Below are 16,984 nucleotides of genomic sequence, written 5' to 3' on the forward strand. Positions count from 1 at the left end.
AAATATATTCCATCTATACTATATTTTCATTTCACTTCAATCTTTTCATTTAAATACCATGTCTTTCTTTTCTTTTTTTTTTGGTAACCCGGGGTGTCCGGGTCAGCTTACGCGCACCACAACTAATCCCCGGACCCACTGAACACCCTGCAAGCCCAGTAGGCATGTAATACACCGCGGGGGTGACAGGCAATCCCCAGACCCACTAAACACCCTGCAAGCCCAGTAGACATGTAAGACACCACGGGGATGACAGAAATGCATACTAGGGCTCGAATCCAGGTGACAGAGGCAAGGAAACCTTTTCCTTGCCTCTGCCGCTGGGCTACAAGCCCATACCATGTCTTAATTTCTCTTTACATCATGCATATGTAATATACCATCATAGTATTCATCTTTTCTAGTTCTATATTCTTACAATCTGGCCTTTGTAGCTCATTTCAAGACACGAAGTCCTAGGTTTGCTGTCGGACCAGTCTATTTCACTTTCAAAAAGGCCCGACTTAAATCAATCCCATCTGGACCATCTTCCCTAACTTCCTAATGAGACAAAGCCATCAGACATTGCTTCTCTGCCCAGAGAATCATCAAAATTTATGCCTCAACGATGGTTGGGTTGCTTTGAGATGTGGAAGATAAGACTGTTCATGTCTACAAATGATACTTTTTTTCACACCCACAAGAAAATTCATTCCATAGTAGAGTGTGGAGCTTATGAAATTCAATGTTTTGATTCCCAGTACTAACGATAAGCAACAACCTGCCATGGATTCAAACAAGGTTTCCGTGGTCCTCATCTCTTACCATCAAGCTAGCAAAGTTTTGTTATCCCAACATTGCGTTCCAAGTAGAGCGTAGGATAAGTTTTGAAATTTTTTTATTTTAAATTAACTTTTTTATTTTTAAACCATTTTAATGTGTGGATATTAAAAATAAAAAATATATTTTGATGTATTTTCTAGTAAAAAAACACTTTGAAAAGCAACTACTATCACATTTTCAAACATTCTTAGAGCGTGTTTGGAAATACTGTTGAAATCGCGTTCCATTAAAATTTAATTTTTGTTAAAAATTATTTTTTTATATTTTCAAATCGTTTTAATATACTGATTTTAAAAATAATTTTTTAAAAATAAAAAAAATTATTTCTAAATATTTCTAAACAAAAAAATATTTTAAATTTTAATTGCACCGCAATCTCAAAAGTTTAAACAAATCGATAGAAATCATCAATTTTGTAACCCAAACTGTCTATAGCAGTTAAGGTGGTGTCATTGGCACTAAAAGATAATCTGACACTTTAACTACATTTAGGGAGGTATTTGTAAAAGTAGTAGAAATTATTTTCTAAAGTATTTTTAGTTTAAAAATATATTAAAATAATTTTTATTTTTTATTATTTACATCAAGACAGTAAAACAATTTAAAATTAAAAATATATATTTAAAAATAAAATAAAATAAAAATAACAAAATAATAGTTCAGCAGCAGCGTCATATAATCGCTAAAAACTAACTCTTTTTTATTTTAGCATAAGCTCAAAACATTATAAAATGTCTTTTCATACGAAAGTCCCATAACAAGAAAGGGATGGGAAAAGACAAACGCAAATAAGTCGAGCAATTCATCCATCACTGTCTTTGGTGTCCATCTTGGTTAGATGGACGAAATTTGATAGGAACTGTTCAATGCCTCTCTGGGTTTCCTGCCATTCCCATGTGTGCTTCATCACAAATGCTTACAAAAAAAGAAACAGAGATGAAGACTTGTAAATGAGATTAAGAACTAAGAGAAGAAGAAAAAACTTTGAAACCACTCTTTTAGATATACAGTGAAAGAAAGAGAATCACAATCAAGAATGCCAGATTACATTTAATATACTGCGGAATCTATTTGTGGAGAGCTTCCTGACAAGTCTTTTAGCATCAGAAACTTCAGCTTCTGCAAGTTTTTCTATGTTCTTCAAATAGCCAGAACTGGCAATCTTTTTTCTTCCACTGTTGCAACTTGTTAAGGACAATAATATAGAGATCAGTAACTTTTTGCTACCTGAATTTGCCTCTTCTTGGTCAAGCAATTGAAGAAGAAAGCCCACATTGCGATCGTCCTGCACGAATCTTTTACGGTTTTTAGGCACAGAAACTAAGCTGGAGAGTGCCACAGCTGCCATTTCTCTAACTTCAAATGATTTTGCATCAAGAAACTTAACAAGCTCTGACATAAATCCAGCATCCCCCATTGCCTTTTTAGTTTCCTCTGATTTTCCACAGAGCCTAAATGCTGCTTTCAGTGCCAATTCTTGAACCGAAACATCTCCATCTCGAAGAAAGAAAAGAAGCTGATCCATAAAACCATAATTCATCAACATAATGATATAACCAGCTGAAGAGAAACATAGATTCTCAATTGCCCATAATGCCATCTCTCGAGATTTTGAAGTACATGCGCTTTTCGGATCAAAAACGCGTACTAATGCCCGAATTCCACCTTCTCTGACCACCAATTGCCTCACTGATTCGTCTACAGATGCAATATTTTGAAGGAACTCGATCGAACTTATCTGCACAGCTTCATCTTTTGATCTTGCCAGCTTGATTAATGTGGGCACTGCACCTTCTTCAATCATAAATCTCTTTATTTCATCAACACCAACAAGATTTCTCAATACCCCACAAGCAGGGCAAACAAGTGCTGTTCTAGAATCAGCACTAGTACATATTTTCAATAGAGCTGTCACACCCCCATAAGCTGAAACTGACCAAGCATTATCAGAATTCTCAGTTAATTTTTGCAAGCTTCTTGCAGCACCCTCCTTGCTTATTTCACCGCCACTCTCCAAAACCCTGATCAAAGGCCCTATAATCCCAGCTCCAATCAAAACAGATTTGTAGGAATCAAAGCCCGAAATCACTGACACGACCTTTGCAGCCTCTTGTTGAATTTCCAATTCCACTGAATCAAGAAGACTAACCAGTATGTTCACTATGTCACCAACTTCGACAAGTATCTTCACATACTTATCATCTTCAACAACAACATCATACAAATTGAGCAAAGCCTGTCTCTTCATTTCCAAGTCACCAATTTTCATTCTTGTCAACAGATCTCTAAAGTAAAACCTCATATCATCTTTGCGAGCATTGACACCAGGCCTCGACACAACAATGGCGAAACCCTGAGTCAAAATGCCTGCAGTACAAATCCCAAATAGATTCTTTACATGTCTCTCAAACTTTGCAACCATTACATCCAAATCACTCTGCATCAAGAGCTTGCCACTGTACGAAAGATCCACACATCTTCTAGCAAGATCATAGCAGTCATTAGCAGAGGCTAGGATAGCAGATATCATGCCTGAAAGTATCGGATTCTGGATTGAATCACAATTCTCTAGGGCAGTTAGGCTTGAGCATAGCTCTTCTAGCTTGTTTCTAATCAGTTGCCATTTCACGGCAAACACTTTAATTGGATGAGAGTAGGAGATCAAAGAAGAAATAACCTCAATAGCTTGCCTGAGACTGCACATTGGAAAGATCTGGTCTTGTTTTTGAACTTTCTTTTCCCAAGTTTTTTGTTTATCAATGATTTTGCAACAACCCCATTTGGAATCTACCTATCAAGGGAGGAATCTAAGCGGTGAAATCTTTTTTAAGATAGAGATAGATAGAGTGCGAGCCTGCATATCTCTCCATGTAGCAATGCTATCTAGCTGTCTATCTTCCGACTTGAAGTTGAGAAGTTGAAACTGAATTGTGTTGCTAACTAGATCCTTTGGTTGTTCATTAGCAAATTACATGACTGTCATCAAGGTTGGAAGGGCATTTTGTCATTTTAGAGGGGGGAAATGGGGTTTCTGCTGTGTTGACTGTGGCGTCTGTTGGAAGTTGGGGAGAGATATCAGAAATGGGAGATGGTCAAAGGGTGAGTTAGTTACTTCCAGTAGCGGGTTATGCCAAGGACAGAGGTGGGGAGGTTTTATCTTCTCTTAATTCTAAAAAAAAATAGGTATATTTATAAAGTTGTTTTATTATGTTTAATTCATTTTAAATCAACTGTGGATATATAAAAAACTATTTTATCTTGTAACTTATTATCAAATATAATTTTATTTCAACTGTTATTCTAATTGGTGTTTTCGATATATTTGTTAAGAGTTATTTGATGATATTAATATGTTTATTTAAAAAAAATATACATTTAAAAACATTACCATGTATTTCATTAATACCATTTATTTTTATTTGAACATTTGATTTTTATTCTTTAAAATAATGAACAATAAATTAATGAGATTTAATTCATATACACAGATGATGCTTAGCATGTGTTTCAAGAACACACGTTAGCTCTTCCCATATTTTATTATTTCATCGGTTCTTGATTCTCTTCGCCTATGTGGAGATATATATATATAATAAAGTGTGGTAAATGCAAGACAATAATACATCACACGTGTATTTCTTAATTATTCTTTTCTTGCACTTTATAGCATAGGTTATATTAATTATTTAACCGCTGCTTTCCACCCCACCATAGAGTATATACTCTAGAGATTTCAATTTGGAGAGTTGGGGTATTAATTCATAAAATTATTTTAAAAAATAATGATGATGGCGAGATTTTCTCACTATTTAGAAAGAAGAAATTAAAGTATTTTCGGTAATATTTTGGCTTGCTTCTCCCAAATTCCATCCATGGAGAGAGTTTCGGTTTATTTATATCCATGATTAGGAGAGGAGCTAATAATTAAATTTACTCCTAACCCTCCGACTTGCTCTTGATAGCAAAGGGAAGAGACAATGGTGAGAGAGAACAAAAACCTTATGGACCACAGCTCTTAATATGGACATCACCTTCGATATTAGGTGAAAAGAAGAAAAGGATAAGCTCTCATTTCTCCAAGAATGGAGATAACAAACACCCCACCCCACCATGTGAAGCCCTATGGTGGATGATTTGAGCTAGCAGCCACCTTTCCAAGAGGAAATGGAGAAGAAGCTACAAATAAAACCATCGAGAGAGAAAGGTGCTAGCTAGTATTCTTTTCTAATCTTTTGTGTGAGGGATTGATGGTGAGAGGAGCCAAGGAAAAGGGCCAAAAGCTACTCTAGTCCACATCAATATTGCTAAAGAAAACGCAAAGGATATTTCCCTTTACGCAAATTAACTTGAGGGACAAGCTTTAGAGGGATTGATGGGAGTTTTTCAAAGAAAGCTCGAGGATCATGCACATTAAAAACCAGGAAGATGACAAGTGAACAAATTGACCCATGACATGATTAGGTGTCTAATGTTGTACAGATCCTGTCTTAATGCATGACAAGATTATCCACTGTTTTTCTTGTCACGGATCCATTATTTTACATTTAACTTTCCACAATTGAGTATGATTTATGCGGAGTACTGTTTTGGATGTATTGGCTCTAGTTTTTAATCTCTCCGAAAAAGTTTTTAACGTGGCAAAAGAAGGCCTTGATCCTTTCTTGACTGTCTTCAGAATTTGACTTTCTGTTTGTAGGCCAATGTGCTGCCTGAGTGACTCCATAAGAAGATGTTCGTTGCCTTCATCCATTCACAGTATAATTTGACCTGCACATGGTGGTGGGTCTTCATTGTATTTACATTAATCTGTATAATTTACACTTAAGTTTTTGAAAATTCAAACAGATCATAGGAAGATCATTGACTAGTGCTAGCTGGTCACTTTTTTTGTTAGCTGGAAGACGGTATAATTTATTGTTGGACATTATAGGGCTGTTGTGAGCCTAGCTAGCACGAGCCCTCGAAGCAATGGTGTTTTGGTTGATTAATGCACTATTGCTATGTTTGGTGCAAATGGGATTTGTGTGCCAAAGCAAAGAGTGATATCTTTAGACAGAACTTTGAGTGGAAAAGAAGTGAAATTTAACACACAAGCTAGCATAGGTACAATTTACCTTGGCTTCGAAGAGAAAGATACACACATCAAAAAAAATTTAAGTTCATCTAGATTAGTGATTAAAACAACAAAATGGCCCAAACAATGAGGTTAAAGATCCGAGATTTTAAATTAATTATCTCTCAAGAACTTCAATAATCAAACAGGACAATTTAGAGACAAAACCCTCTAATTAAGGAGGATGCATTGTATAAAGCATTGCTTTAAGTTTCTTGGTTTATGTGGGTGTTGAGTACTTAACCTAGAACTATATTAATATTAAGATTTAAAAATCTGTGTCTGGACCTTGATGTGGTCCGCTAAATCAAGCCATTAGCACTGAAAATGGCCTTCCCAAAATAATACAGTCCTAATCTCTTCCTCCGACGGTCGGACCCCTTCCATTTGACTAAGAAGTTTTAAGCACTACAACCGTGGAGCTAACTCCTTAAAAAGTCTAGTGGTTATGTGGTGGTTTAGCTAACTAGACATTCATGCCAAAGCCATTGACGACTCCTTTTCTTTTCTGTTCTTTTCTTTATGTAAGAATAAATAACGCAACTCAAAGTGAAAGCAAAGCTAACACGTATGCAATGTGATTAGCCTTGTTAATCACCAACTACAATTAAGTTTTTATGAACATATTGGGATTTACTAAATCATGCGAAACTTGTGATATAAAGATTTGGAAATCTATGATTAAATCAGTACTCTCCGAAATAGTTAAATTTGTATTCGTGATTTGAGCTTGATATAATGATAAAATTACAAAGTTTGGTCAATTTTTTAATACATTAAATTACTTTAATAAAAAATAAAAAAATATGAGCAAAATCTCCAAATACATACTAATAATTATTGAAATCAAAGTCATTAATAATTTTAAAATGAAAATAATTAATAGTAGCATGCACATTTATATTATATGCATATTCAATAAATAGCAAATATTCTTTTGAATTCTTTAAATTTTTTAAATTCTTTTAAATGATAGTTCTTAACAATATAGTTAAAGTAGGGGTGATTATTTTCGGTTCGGTTCGGTTTGGTTTTTATAAAAAAAAGTAACCAACCCAAAAAAATTAAAAAAAAACTAAAACCAGTTCAAACCGACCGGTTTCGGTTCGGTTCAATTTAGTTTTTTAGAACAAAAACCGGTTGAAACAGGTTTGACTCGATTTTTTTTGTTTGAGTCGGTTTTTTTAGATTTCAATTCGATTCAGTTTTTTCGGTTACAGGCTTATAAAACCGAACCAGTTGGTTTTTTCAAAATTCTAATCTGTTTTTTTCACGGTTCGGCTTTTTTAATTGTTTTTTTCTAGTTTTCTCGGTTTAATCGATTTTTCAATTTTTTTACTCACCTCCAAGTTAAAGTCATATTAACTAGTTCTTTTATCATCACTTGTTGAATTGATGATATTGCCTCCTTAAAATTCATCTCAACTTAAATACTCTAAAATAATTCATTGAATGTATTTTTCAGTTTTTTTATCCTTCATCTTATAATTGATTAATCCAAAACTTCTAAGAGATCCTTCTACGTGTAGTTTGTATCGTATCCATAGTTATTAAACCCGGCCCAGCCCGGCGGGTCGACCCGGGACCCGGTCGACCCGGTGGCTGGACCGGTCCGGGTTTAATAAAAGACCGGCTGTGGTAACAGCCCGGCCAAACCCGGATGACCCGGCGGGTCAACCCAAGACCCGGGCGACCCGGGCAAACCCGAACGAGACCCGATTTTTTTTTTTTTTCAAATATGGGATTTGAAACCCATTAGTATATATACACTATGTTCCCATGAAAAAAACAATGTTTTTTCAATGTGGGATAAAAAAATCTTTTGGTTTAAATACTTCAACTTAAAAGGATAACATAATATCTTTTCAATGTGGGATTTGAAGCCCTTTCATATATATACATTGTGTTCCCATGAAAAAAACCATGTTTTTTCAATGTGGGATAAAAAACATTTTGGTTTAAGTACTTCAACTTAAAAGGATAACAAAGTATCTTTTCAATGTGGGATTTGAAGCCCTTTCATATATATACACTATGTGCCCATGAAAAAAACCATGTTTTTTCAATGTGGGATAAAAAACCTTTTGGTTTAAGTACTTCAACTTAAAAGGATAACAAAGTATCTTTTCAATGTGGGATTTGAAGCCCTTTCATATATATACTCTATGTTCCCATGAAAAAAGTTATGTTTTTTCAATGTGGGATTTGAAACTCATTAGTATATATACTCTATGTTTCCAAGGAAAAAATTATGTTTTTTTAATGTGGGATTTGAAACCCATTAGTATATATACTCTATGTTTCCAAGAAAAAAGTTATGTTTTTTCAATGTGGGATAAAAAACTTTTTAAAATATTCTTTTAAACTTCATAATATGTATAATCTATATTTACATAGATTTTTTCATATGAAATATTAAAACTTTAAATTTTTTTTAATTTTTCCGGGTTAATCCGGGTTGACCCGAGTTGACCCGGGTTGACCCATGAAACCCGGAACCCGGCCCTTTGGCCGGGTCAACCCCGGGCCGGGTTTAATAACTATGATCGCATCACTGAGTTTCAATTTCTGAGCTCTACACCTTCTCTTTTTCACACACAAATCAGGAATGGTTTCTAACTACAAAAAGCTTGAGGTTTGTGGTCTGCAAATCTCTCTCATGATGATGAAAATCTTAGAGCTCGATCAGCTTTCACTATCTGTACTGTTAATTCCAAAAAAGACTGGTGGAGGCTTGTTTCTTAATGCTTACCCCCAGCAAGAAAATGACGTGACCTCATGGCATCAAGCAGGGAAATAAATCTTGGCCAAAAGACTGATATGGCTATCATTAGCTTCTTGCATGAACGAGACAGCTTGCCAGAATGTTAATGGCTGAAAGGAGCTTCATAAGAGCACGAGATCTTAATTAAACACAGCGTGATCAATTTCATAAGAGCACAGTGGCTCGCAAGTTGCATGAATTGGCTCTGTACCAAATTCGCAACAACAAAGAAATTATAAGACAATTGAGCCATAGAACTCTTGAATTGCTATCAAAACACTCAAGATTGTGCATGGATTTCTTGTGAGGCCAATATATAATTATTAGGGTAATATATAAAATACCATTTGCAAATTTATTTTTTTTATTTAAGAAAACTTCATTTCTTGAAAAGCGAACTTTATAAACTCAGATAAATAAGTAAAACTTTGATTGTTTTAAATTCTTACAAGAGATATACGTTCTAACTAGAGTTCGAGACCTGTTATGCAAATCTTAAATTTTTTATCATAATGCCACGTTCATCAGAGACCATTTGCAAATGTTGTTAACAAGCAATTTTCAATTAACACAAATTCTAAAAGAATCCAAACTTCTACGTCAATTACACTAAATATAGCATTTTATGTGTTAACAATTATTTGTGAATCATTATTTCTAAGAACATTTTTTAAAATTGTTTTCAATGATAATAAAATATTTATTTTATTATTTTTCTATTGTAGTTTTTTTATAATTTTATAGATTATTTTTTTTCTTACAATCATGTAAAAATTATCAAGTCATGGTTTTTTTTTTCAAAACTTGCTTTACAGATTATAATAATTTTTTATTTAAAAAAGATATTTCTAATAAAAAAATGTTTTTATCAAAATAAAAAATACATGAATAAAAAAAAAAGGGAGTTTCAATCGAAGAGATGCATTTTTTTTTCTCCTTGGTTTTAATTATTGATATTTTTACTAATATTTATTTTAATTTTCTTTAATTTTTATTTAAAGACATGCTACTAATAAAAAAGATGATTCCATCATTACAAAAAATTAAATGTGTTCTAACAAAATATATTTTTTCTTTAAAATTTAAATCACTATCTTTTTTTTTAAATAACTATTTTAGCTGCCATAAAATTAGATTTCAAATACTATCTTATAGCATTGTGCAAGCACACTGGCTAGCATATACCAATTGATTGTTTGGTATCATTAGTCGAATATTTTTAAAAAATATATTTTTTAATTAAAATAATATAATTTTTTTAAAAAAAATTTTACATTAAAATCATCTAAAATATTTTTAAAAAATCAATTCATGAAAAAAAAAATTAAAAAACAGGTTACAAACGAAAACAAGCTCGCTTGTAAATTAGGGTCCGTGAGACACAATGTTCCCGGGCATTTACCACGAGTATGTTACCTAGCCTGCTAAATCCAGCCCATCTCAGTCCAGTCCTGCCTGAATGAAGCCCAATTTCAGGCTTGAATTTCATCAGAGGAACCACAAAACGTCTCTCTTCAGGGCATGGGAACTAGGCAAAGGTGTCAGGCTTTAACTGATGTAAAAAGCAAAAAAAAAAAAAAATAGAGAAGAAAAAATCACATATTAAGCACACAAAAATAATATTTATCACATAAGCTACCTCTCCTTAGATTCATGCCAGTAAAAGTGTTCGCTCTTTTTTTCTAGAAAATGCTAACATTATTATACCAGTTGCTGCAACCCCCCAATACACCGTAGGACTAAGCACCGGCACCAACGGGCGACTCCTTTGTTCACAGGTCTCTATAATAACCCCTGCAGAAGTCATGCCCCTAACACCTCTGCTTTCTCCTTTCAAGTCTCTCGACATCCCAAGTATGAACATCATTCAACCATGTTAGAAGGCAAAAGCCATTGTTGGCGACGTGGACATGCTTCAAACCATGCAGCAGGATGCACTTAGCTGCAAAGGCCCTCGATATATTTGATTTCACCGAGTCTACAGATATTGCTCGCTTCATAAAGGTAACCTCCTGAACATAACTAAATGATATTGGGAATCGAATAATTGAGGAAAGCAACAGGACTTTGACAGGGCCAAGATGGCAATGCATAGTGGGGATGGATTTTGGTTCATTAGTGACCCATTACAACGGCTGCTTCATCCACTTCTGCATAGGAAACCTAGCAAACTCGCTCTTCAGGATATCAAGTAGATGAAGAGAACTTGCATGCAGCCATGGAGATTATTGATGCATAAACTTTGTATGTAGTATATTTAGCTTCCAAGTTTCAATGTTGTCCATCCTCTTCTTGTTAACCATCCAAGTCATTCAGCTGCATGAACTGCATCCTAATCCCTGCATGCTGTGGCTTGTCATGTTGTCTGAACGAGATCCTGTGATGATACAGAAATGGCCAGTGAGATTACTGACACAACAGAGCTTCAAGAATGCAAAAACTCTAGAAAATTCAGAACCCTGATAAGTTGATGGAAGAAGAATAACAGAAACTTAACACCACGTACACCAGTGACCCTACCGCACAGGATCATTGATATGGGAGGAAAAGGTTTTTACCGACATACATAACAATACCACATTAGTCAAGAATTAAGCAACAATTTCCAGGTAAATAGTTTCACTCAACCAGATTCAGGAGCAAGACATCACTATTTCTGATCAAAATGCTAAAAAAAAGCCATCAAATGGGACCTCAACCTACTGAAAGAAAGGAGGCACATCAGTAGCCAACGGTGCCACTAGCACACTATATAGTTGAATTCCTTCTTTTTTCTTTTTGTGTGTGTGTGTGTGTGTGTGTGTGAGAGAGAGAGAGAGAGAGAGAGATTACCTGCATGTTTTATAAACCTGAGAGAGTCAGTACACAAGGTGGGGCATCTCTTCTTGGTCCCACAACAGAACGATATACATAAACTTTATCAGCCTGAGAATCATCACTCCCGTCCTCTTTCATTACCTCTACATTCAATCTGGGCATCTCCCTTGCCAATACCCGACAGCCATTCATTGTCACATTGCAGGCTGACATCCAAAGTGACCTCATTGACTCGTATTTCTCCAAACCTGAAAGAAGTGCTGCATTTCCAAATGGGCAGTCCCTTATCTCAAGTTTCCTCAACTTTGGACAACCTTCCAGCATGCACTGCATCCCCCTATCACTACTGCCAGCAAAAGCCACTGACAGAGTTTCCAGATTTTTGGCATACTGCCCAATATACTCGAATGTCAGGTCAGTCAAGAGACCTGAAACAGAAAGCCTCTGTAGTTTAGTGCATGTCCTCACTACCGCCCCAAAAGCTTCATCCATGGGTTCGTTTGTCAAGTAATCTGGCTGGCCTGGATTCATTATGCAGAGACGGAAGTGGGTGAAATCTGGGCAGTTCTGCACAATGGTGGCTACTGCAGCATTAGTCATCTGCCTGCAAAAGTAGAGAACATAGTGGAGTCTCCGACATCCGTAAGACACAGCAAGAAACCCAGCTTCAGTCACCCCATGGATAAATTCCTCATCAAAGGGATCTGCAGGGAAGACACGGAGCTCCTCAAGCAATGGACAGTTAGATCCAACAGCCTCCAAACCTTTGTCCCCCACAGTGTCCAAGACCTGCATTAATGATATGAATAAGTCTCCAAAAGTCAATCATCTAGAGACTAGGACTCCATGTTTTGGTGTGATTAACTGCAATTGACAGTTGAGATTCTTTTTTTCTTTTTTTTGTTGGGGGCTGCAAATGAAAGGGTGCTACCCTATTTGATTCGAAATGTTGCCCTCTGACTTTCTAACATTTGAAGATTTGCCTCTTAGCACTAGAACCCTGTGTTTAGGCTCCAAATGCTATTTTATTGTATGGGGATCAGGTCCTCCCATAACTCTATGACAAGTTCTCTTTATTGCTTAATTTCATGATAGCCTTAGCAGCTCTGTGAATTAATTTAAACAGAGGGTGAAACTCATGCACAGCCACATTTTCTTTTTCTCTATCACAAATTTGTGAAACATTCTTCCTTGTATCAAAGATACTGAAGAATATCCTAATCCAATAATTGAGTGTATGTCATGTTAATGCAAAGAATACAACTATCCATACATATGCAGTCATTATTAAAGTAGATGGTGAATATAAACATAGGCAACTTGATGTATAAAACTGTTCAATATAAATAGTAACATTATACAGGAAAAATACACAATCAGAAGTTTTATACCACACAACACATTTGAAACAAAAGGAGCATCAGATGAATCAATTCTGAGCAAATTAACAAACAAACTATCAGAAATTAAAGGTTGCGAGTTTGATAATATCCATTGTGCAAAAGGAGTCTAAATATATCAGTGTTATTAATTAACCAGAGAAAGTATATCATCCCTAGTAGAGTTGAACAATAAAGTCAGAAATCTAAGGCTCTATGCCATGAAAAACTTGTAAGTGAAGATGATTAAATAAATTATTCAGGTAAAAGTTAATTGATTGGTTTCCAAGAATGAAACTGATGGGAAAGATTAAGAAAAACAAAGATCCATACCCAGAGGCGTCGAAGACGTGGACATTGACAAAGAAGACTCGCAAGTTCAATACTTTGCAGAAAGGCATAGCTCAAGTTTAAGAAAGTCAAGTTTGTACAGGCAGGATAGAGAACTGGTAAGTATGGTGCTGTTGCCTCCCATAAACCAGAAAGGGTATTTAAATTCTTCAACTGGTTAAATGAACTTCCAAGCTCAGCGTACTGGCGAGCTGTAAGCTCTGGCATGAATGAACCAGTACCAAGCTCTGTTAACTGTGGAGCACAAACCAGCAGCCTTTGTAGGTGTTCCAAGGAAATACTTTTGTTGGCCTTCAGAACCTTCAGTGATTTGCACCGACTTACAAGCCTCTCAAGTGCATCAAAATTGACATCAGTGTTCAAGTTGGCAAAGTTCAGTACTTCCAATGATGTGAAGTTTTCAGGGAAGCAGCTTAACCAGTTGCCACTCTTGTCATCAATGCCATTCTCTTGTATATCAAGCTGAGTCAAATTCCTGCAACAAGAAAGAAGTCAAAAGTTTTCTTAAGCAAGTGAAAAATAATATAACAACAGATATAACACATAGTCGTCCAAAGCACAATAGAAATCATAAATCATAAAATTAAGGGTTTATTAACCAGCAAAAGAATGCTCAGTAACATCAAGAAAGGGAAAAAAAATAGCAGTTGCATATACAGTAAAACACCTTTTTCCCATCATTAGACGTACCTTTTTAACCCATGCAAGTACAAGATAAGGTTTCACGTTACAGTAAACTAAGATGAATACGTTGAAGGATAATAGTTGCAGCTATACCTGATGGCCAACTAATCAAATATGCAAAACAGCACAGTGAAACCAGATTGATGAAATAATTTATAAAAATTGGCTAGGAAAACGATACATCATCACATAATGTGCTAGTTATATCAAGTGCTCACTACAAAAGCATGGTGCATAATTATTTATTGTTATAGGGACATAATTTTTTAGGAATTTCAACCTTTGCTATAATCTATATACTACATCTCCATTTCTCAAGTTAAAGTCAAGTTTCCAGCACATCTCCACTGGACTCCTTTGATATGATTCTCATGAAAGAAACCACTTCCAGGAGCACCATCAATCAAATAACAGGCTAAATCACAGATAGCAAGTAAGTGTGGATCAACAGGGCTTAAGGTTCAGTGAATGAAACCCACAAACTCCATAGTTGCATAAAATCCAAAATTCTTTTATGCCAATATTCTGGACACGGCCTTTTCATTTATTCCCCCCTCCTTTCTAATTACAAAGCATCTGAGCCCAAGCAGATATTGACAGACATAATAATTTTACTAGACGATGGGGCAAAACCAAAGATAGATGATGTATCAGTACCACCCAGAAAACATTGTAGTATCTTGACAACCATTCAGCATTTTCCATGGTCATCACTATCTAAACCAACAACCCGTAAAAAAGGTGCATTTGAGCAGGGGGGCTACAAGTTGACAACAATACTATGACATCAAGTAAATGCACATCTAACAGGTAAAATGTCACATCAAGAAAAGAGAAACAAAGCACAGGACAAAAGAGATGAAAAAGCAGAACCAACTTCTATTTACATAAACTACTTTTCAGGTAAATTCTTCCCATCCAAAGACAAATGCATTTGCCTTGCAGCTTCCCAATATATTTCTGATTAATCATTAGATCTATTAAGAATTCAACGAAATACAAAGAACTCATGGACAGCAAAACCAGTTATGAGACTCGAGAAACCTGAAATGTATCAGTGATAATTGTGGAAAAACATTGAGTTTGTAACAACTATACTTTTCTTCTTATTTCTTTTTTCCTTTTTTTTGTTTAACCAACAGGATAACTCTCCTCCTCCCTTGATCCTCCCAAGTCATGTTGAGTACAATCCGATCTCAGGTTACTTGACACAACAACAAATAACTTCACCATCTAAGCTAGCAAGCACCCAACCTAGAACACCATTATTAATTGTATCTATTTATCAAACCCCCGCCAGTTAGCAACACTATCGTCCATGAAATATTTGACCGCACAGTCCAGAAAATGTAACACATAAAAAATTACAATTTCCACAGTAGATTAGAAAAAGGGTTTTATTTTTCTTTGCGGAGAATGACATCAATTACATGCCATGATCCATTAAATCATCATTAATAGGTCAGAAGTCACATCAAGAAAAAGAAAACATAAATTAGAAAAAGAAAGTAAACAAACAACAGTAGAACCACTTCTTTTACTGTTTCAACTCTTCAACCAGTCACCAACAAGCATAACCAGAAACAGCCAGGTTAATTCAAAACCCATTAATCAAAAACCAAAAAAACACAGAAAGTTTATTACTTGATCTAAAACTGAATCAATCACTCACTACTTGTTTTAGATCTAACCTAGGACAGGAAAGGAAAGGATAACACAACAAAAACACAAGATTTTAAGACAAACAAGCAATGTAAGTAACTGACAAAATCCTTACTTGCAATGAGTGGCAATAGCAGCAAGCCCATCAGTACTAAACCCATCACAGCTCAAAAGAGAAAGAACCTTGAAATTAGGAAAATTAAGAGCCAAAAACTCCAAACTTTCATCGCTAACAGCCATTCTCTTAAGCCTTAACTCTTCCAAAAAGGGATACTTTGCAGCAAAAACTACAAACCAAGGATGAACATCAGCTCCCCAGTTTTCAGGGACCAGATTAAAATCAGAAAATCTCGGCTTCCCTTTGAGAGTCACACTCTTAATTCTTGGGAATCTACGTGCGACAATTTCAGGAGAGACTGAATAACAGTTTCCTATAAAAACATGAGTTCTTGACCAGCTCTCTGCGTTGTACCAATCCTTGCATACTAAAGAGACTGCGCTACGATCTTTGTGTGATTTCAAGAGTGAAAGAACTCGTTCCAGTACTTCATCTGGAAATAGAGATGATCTTGTTGAGTCAAGAAATTCCTTTCTCATCTTTGGATTCGAATCCATCAAAGTAAAAAACTCAAACTTTCTCAGTATTTAGGAAGGTGAAAAACTTTTCATGCTTAAGATGAATACTATAGATTATTTTCAGCAAAACCCGTTTTAGAATTTGAAAAATAAAGAAAAGTAACGTTTCTGCAAAATCTGAAGTGATTTTTCTTGAGAGAACTTCATAAAAATCCCATTTTGGTTTTCGAAAAATTGGAGATGAGAAGAAAACTAACGTTTCTGCAAAATCTGAAGTGAAATGCAGAAGTTGTGAATTGGAGAATTTGGAATCACTCTCAGGTTGGTTTCTGCTCTCTTTCTTTCTTCCTTTGGTTAAGGGGTTTCTTCCTTTGGTTAAGGAGAGGAGGAGGAGGTTGAAGGGCCAAGCAAGAAAACAAACAGAGAGGTGTGGTGTAATATAATAGGAAAAGCATACAAAGTACAGGGAGGAGAGAAATATAACATAAAACAATTTATCATTGGAGAGATAAAAGATTATATAATTATTCATTACTTAATACTATTAATTATTATTGTGATTTATTTTAACCACTTGGTATTCTTTTTCTTTGTTTTGTATTTTTCAAGATTTTCTCTTTCTTGAAAATCAATGTAAGATATCAACTATATCAATTAGGTGTTTAAAATAGTAGTAGATATTATTTTTTAAAATATTTTTTATTTTAAAATATTTTAAAATAATATTTTTATTATTTTAAAAAAATTATTTTTGACATTAGCACATCAAAATAATTTGAAAACACCAAATAAATATTAATTTGAAGCAAAAAAAAT

General features: G+C 35.0%; 2 protein-coding genes across 2 annotated transcripts; both read right to left on the reverse strand.

Annotated features, from left to right (window-relative positions):
* Positions 1 to 1,786: 1,786 nt before the first annotated feature.
* On the reverse strand, positions 1,787 to 3,979 carry LOC133703024 (vacuolar protein 8-like). The gene has a single exon (XM_062127410.1). It carries the CDS (start codon positions 3,524 to 3,526, stop codon positions 1,853 to 1,855), a length of 1,674 nt encoding a protein of 557 aa, XP_061983394.1. The 5' UTR covers positions 3,527 to 3,979; the 3' UTR covers positions 1,787 to 1,852.
* Positions 3,980 to 10,280: 6,301 nt separating this feature from the next.
* Positions 10,281 to 16,626, reverse strand: LOC133703531 (protein TRANSPORT INHIBITOR RESPONSE 1-like). The gene is made up of 4 exons (XM_062128122.1): positions 15,708 to 16,626; positions 13,229 to 13,721; positions 11,532 to 12,305; positions 10,281 to 11,076 (listed from the first exon to the last, which is right to left on the reverse strand). The coding sequence occupies exons 1-3, from the start codon at positions 16,205 to 16,207 to the stop codon at positions 11,541 to 11,543; spliced, it is 1,758 nt and encodes a 585-aa protein (XP_061984106.1). The 5' UTR covers positions 16,208 to 16,626; the 3' UTR covers positions 10,281 to 11,076; positions 11,532 to 11,540.
* Between the last annotated feature and the right edge of the window lie 358 nt (positions 16,627 to 16,984).

The sequence above is a fragment of the Populus nigra genome, chromosome 9, assembly GCF_951802175.1.
Source record: "Populus nigra chromosome 9, ddPopNigr1.1, whole genome shotgun sequence".
Lineage (NCBI taxonomy): Eukaryota > Viridiplantae > Streptophyta > Magnoliopsida > Malpighiales > Salicaceae > Populus > Populus nigra.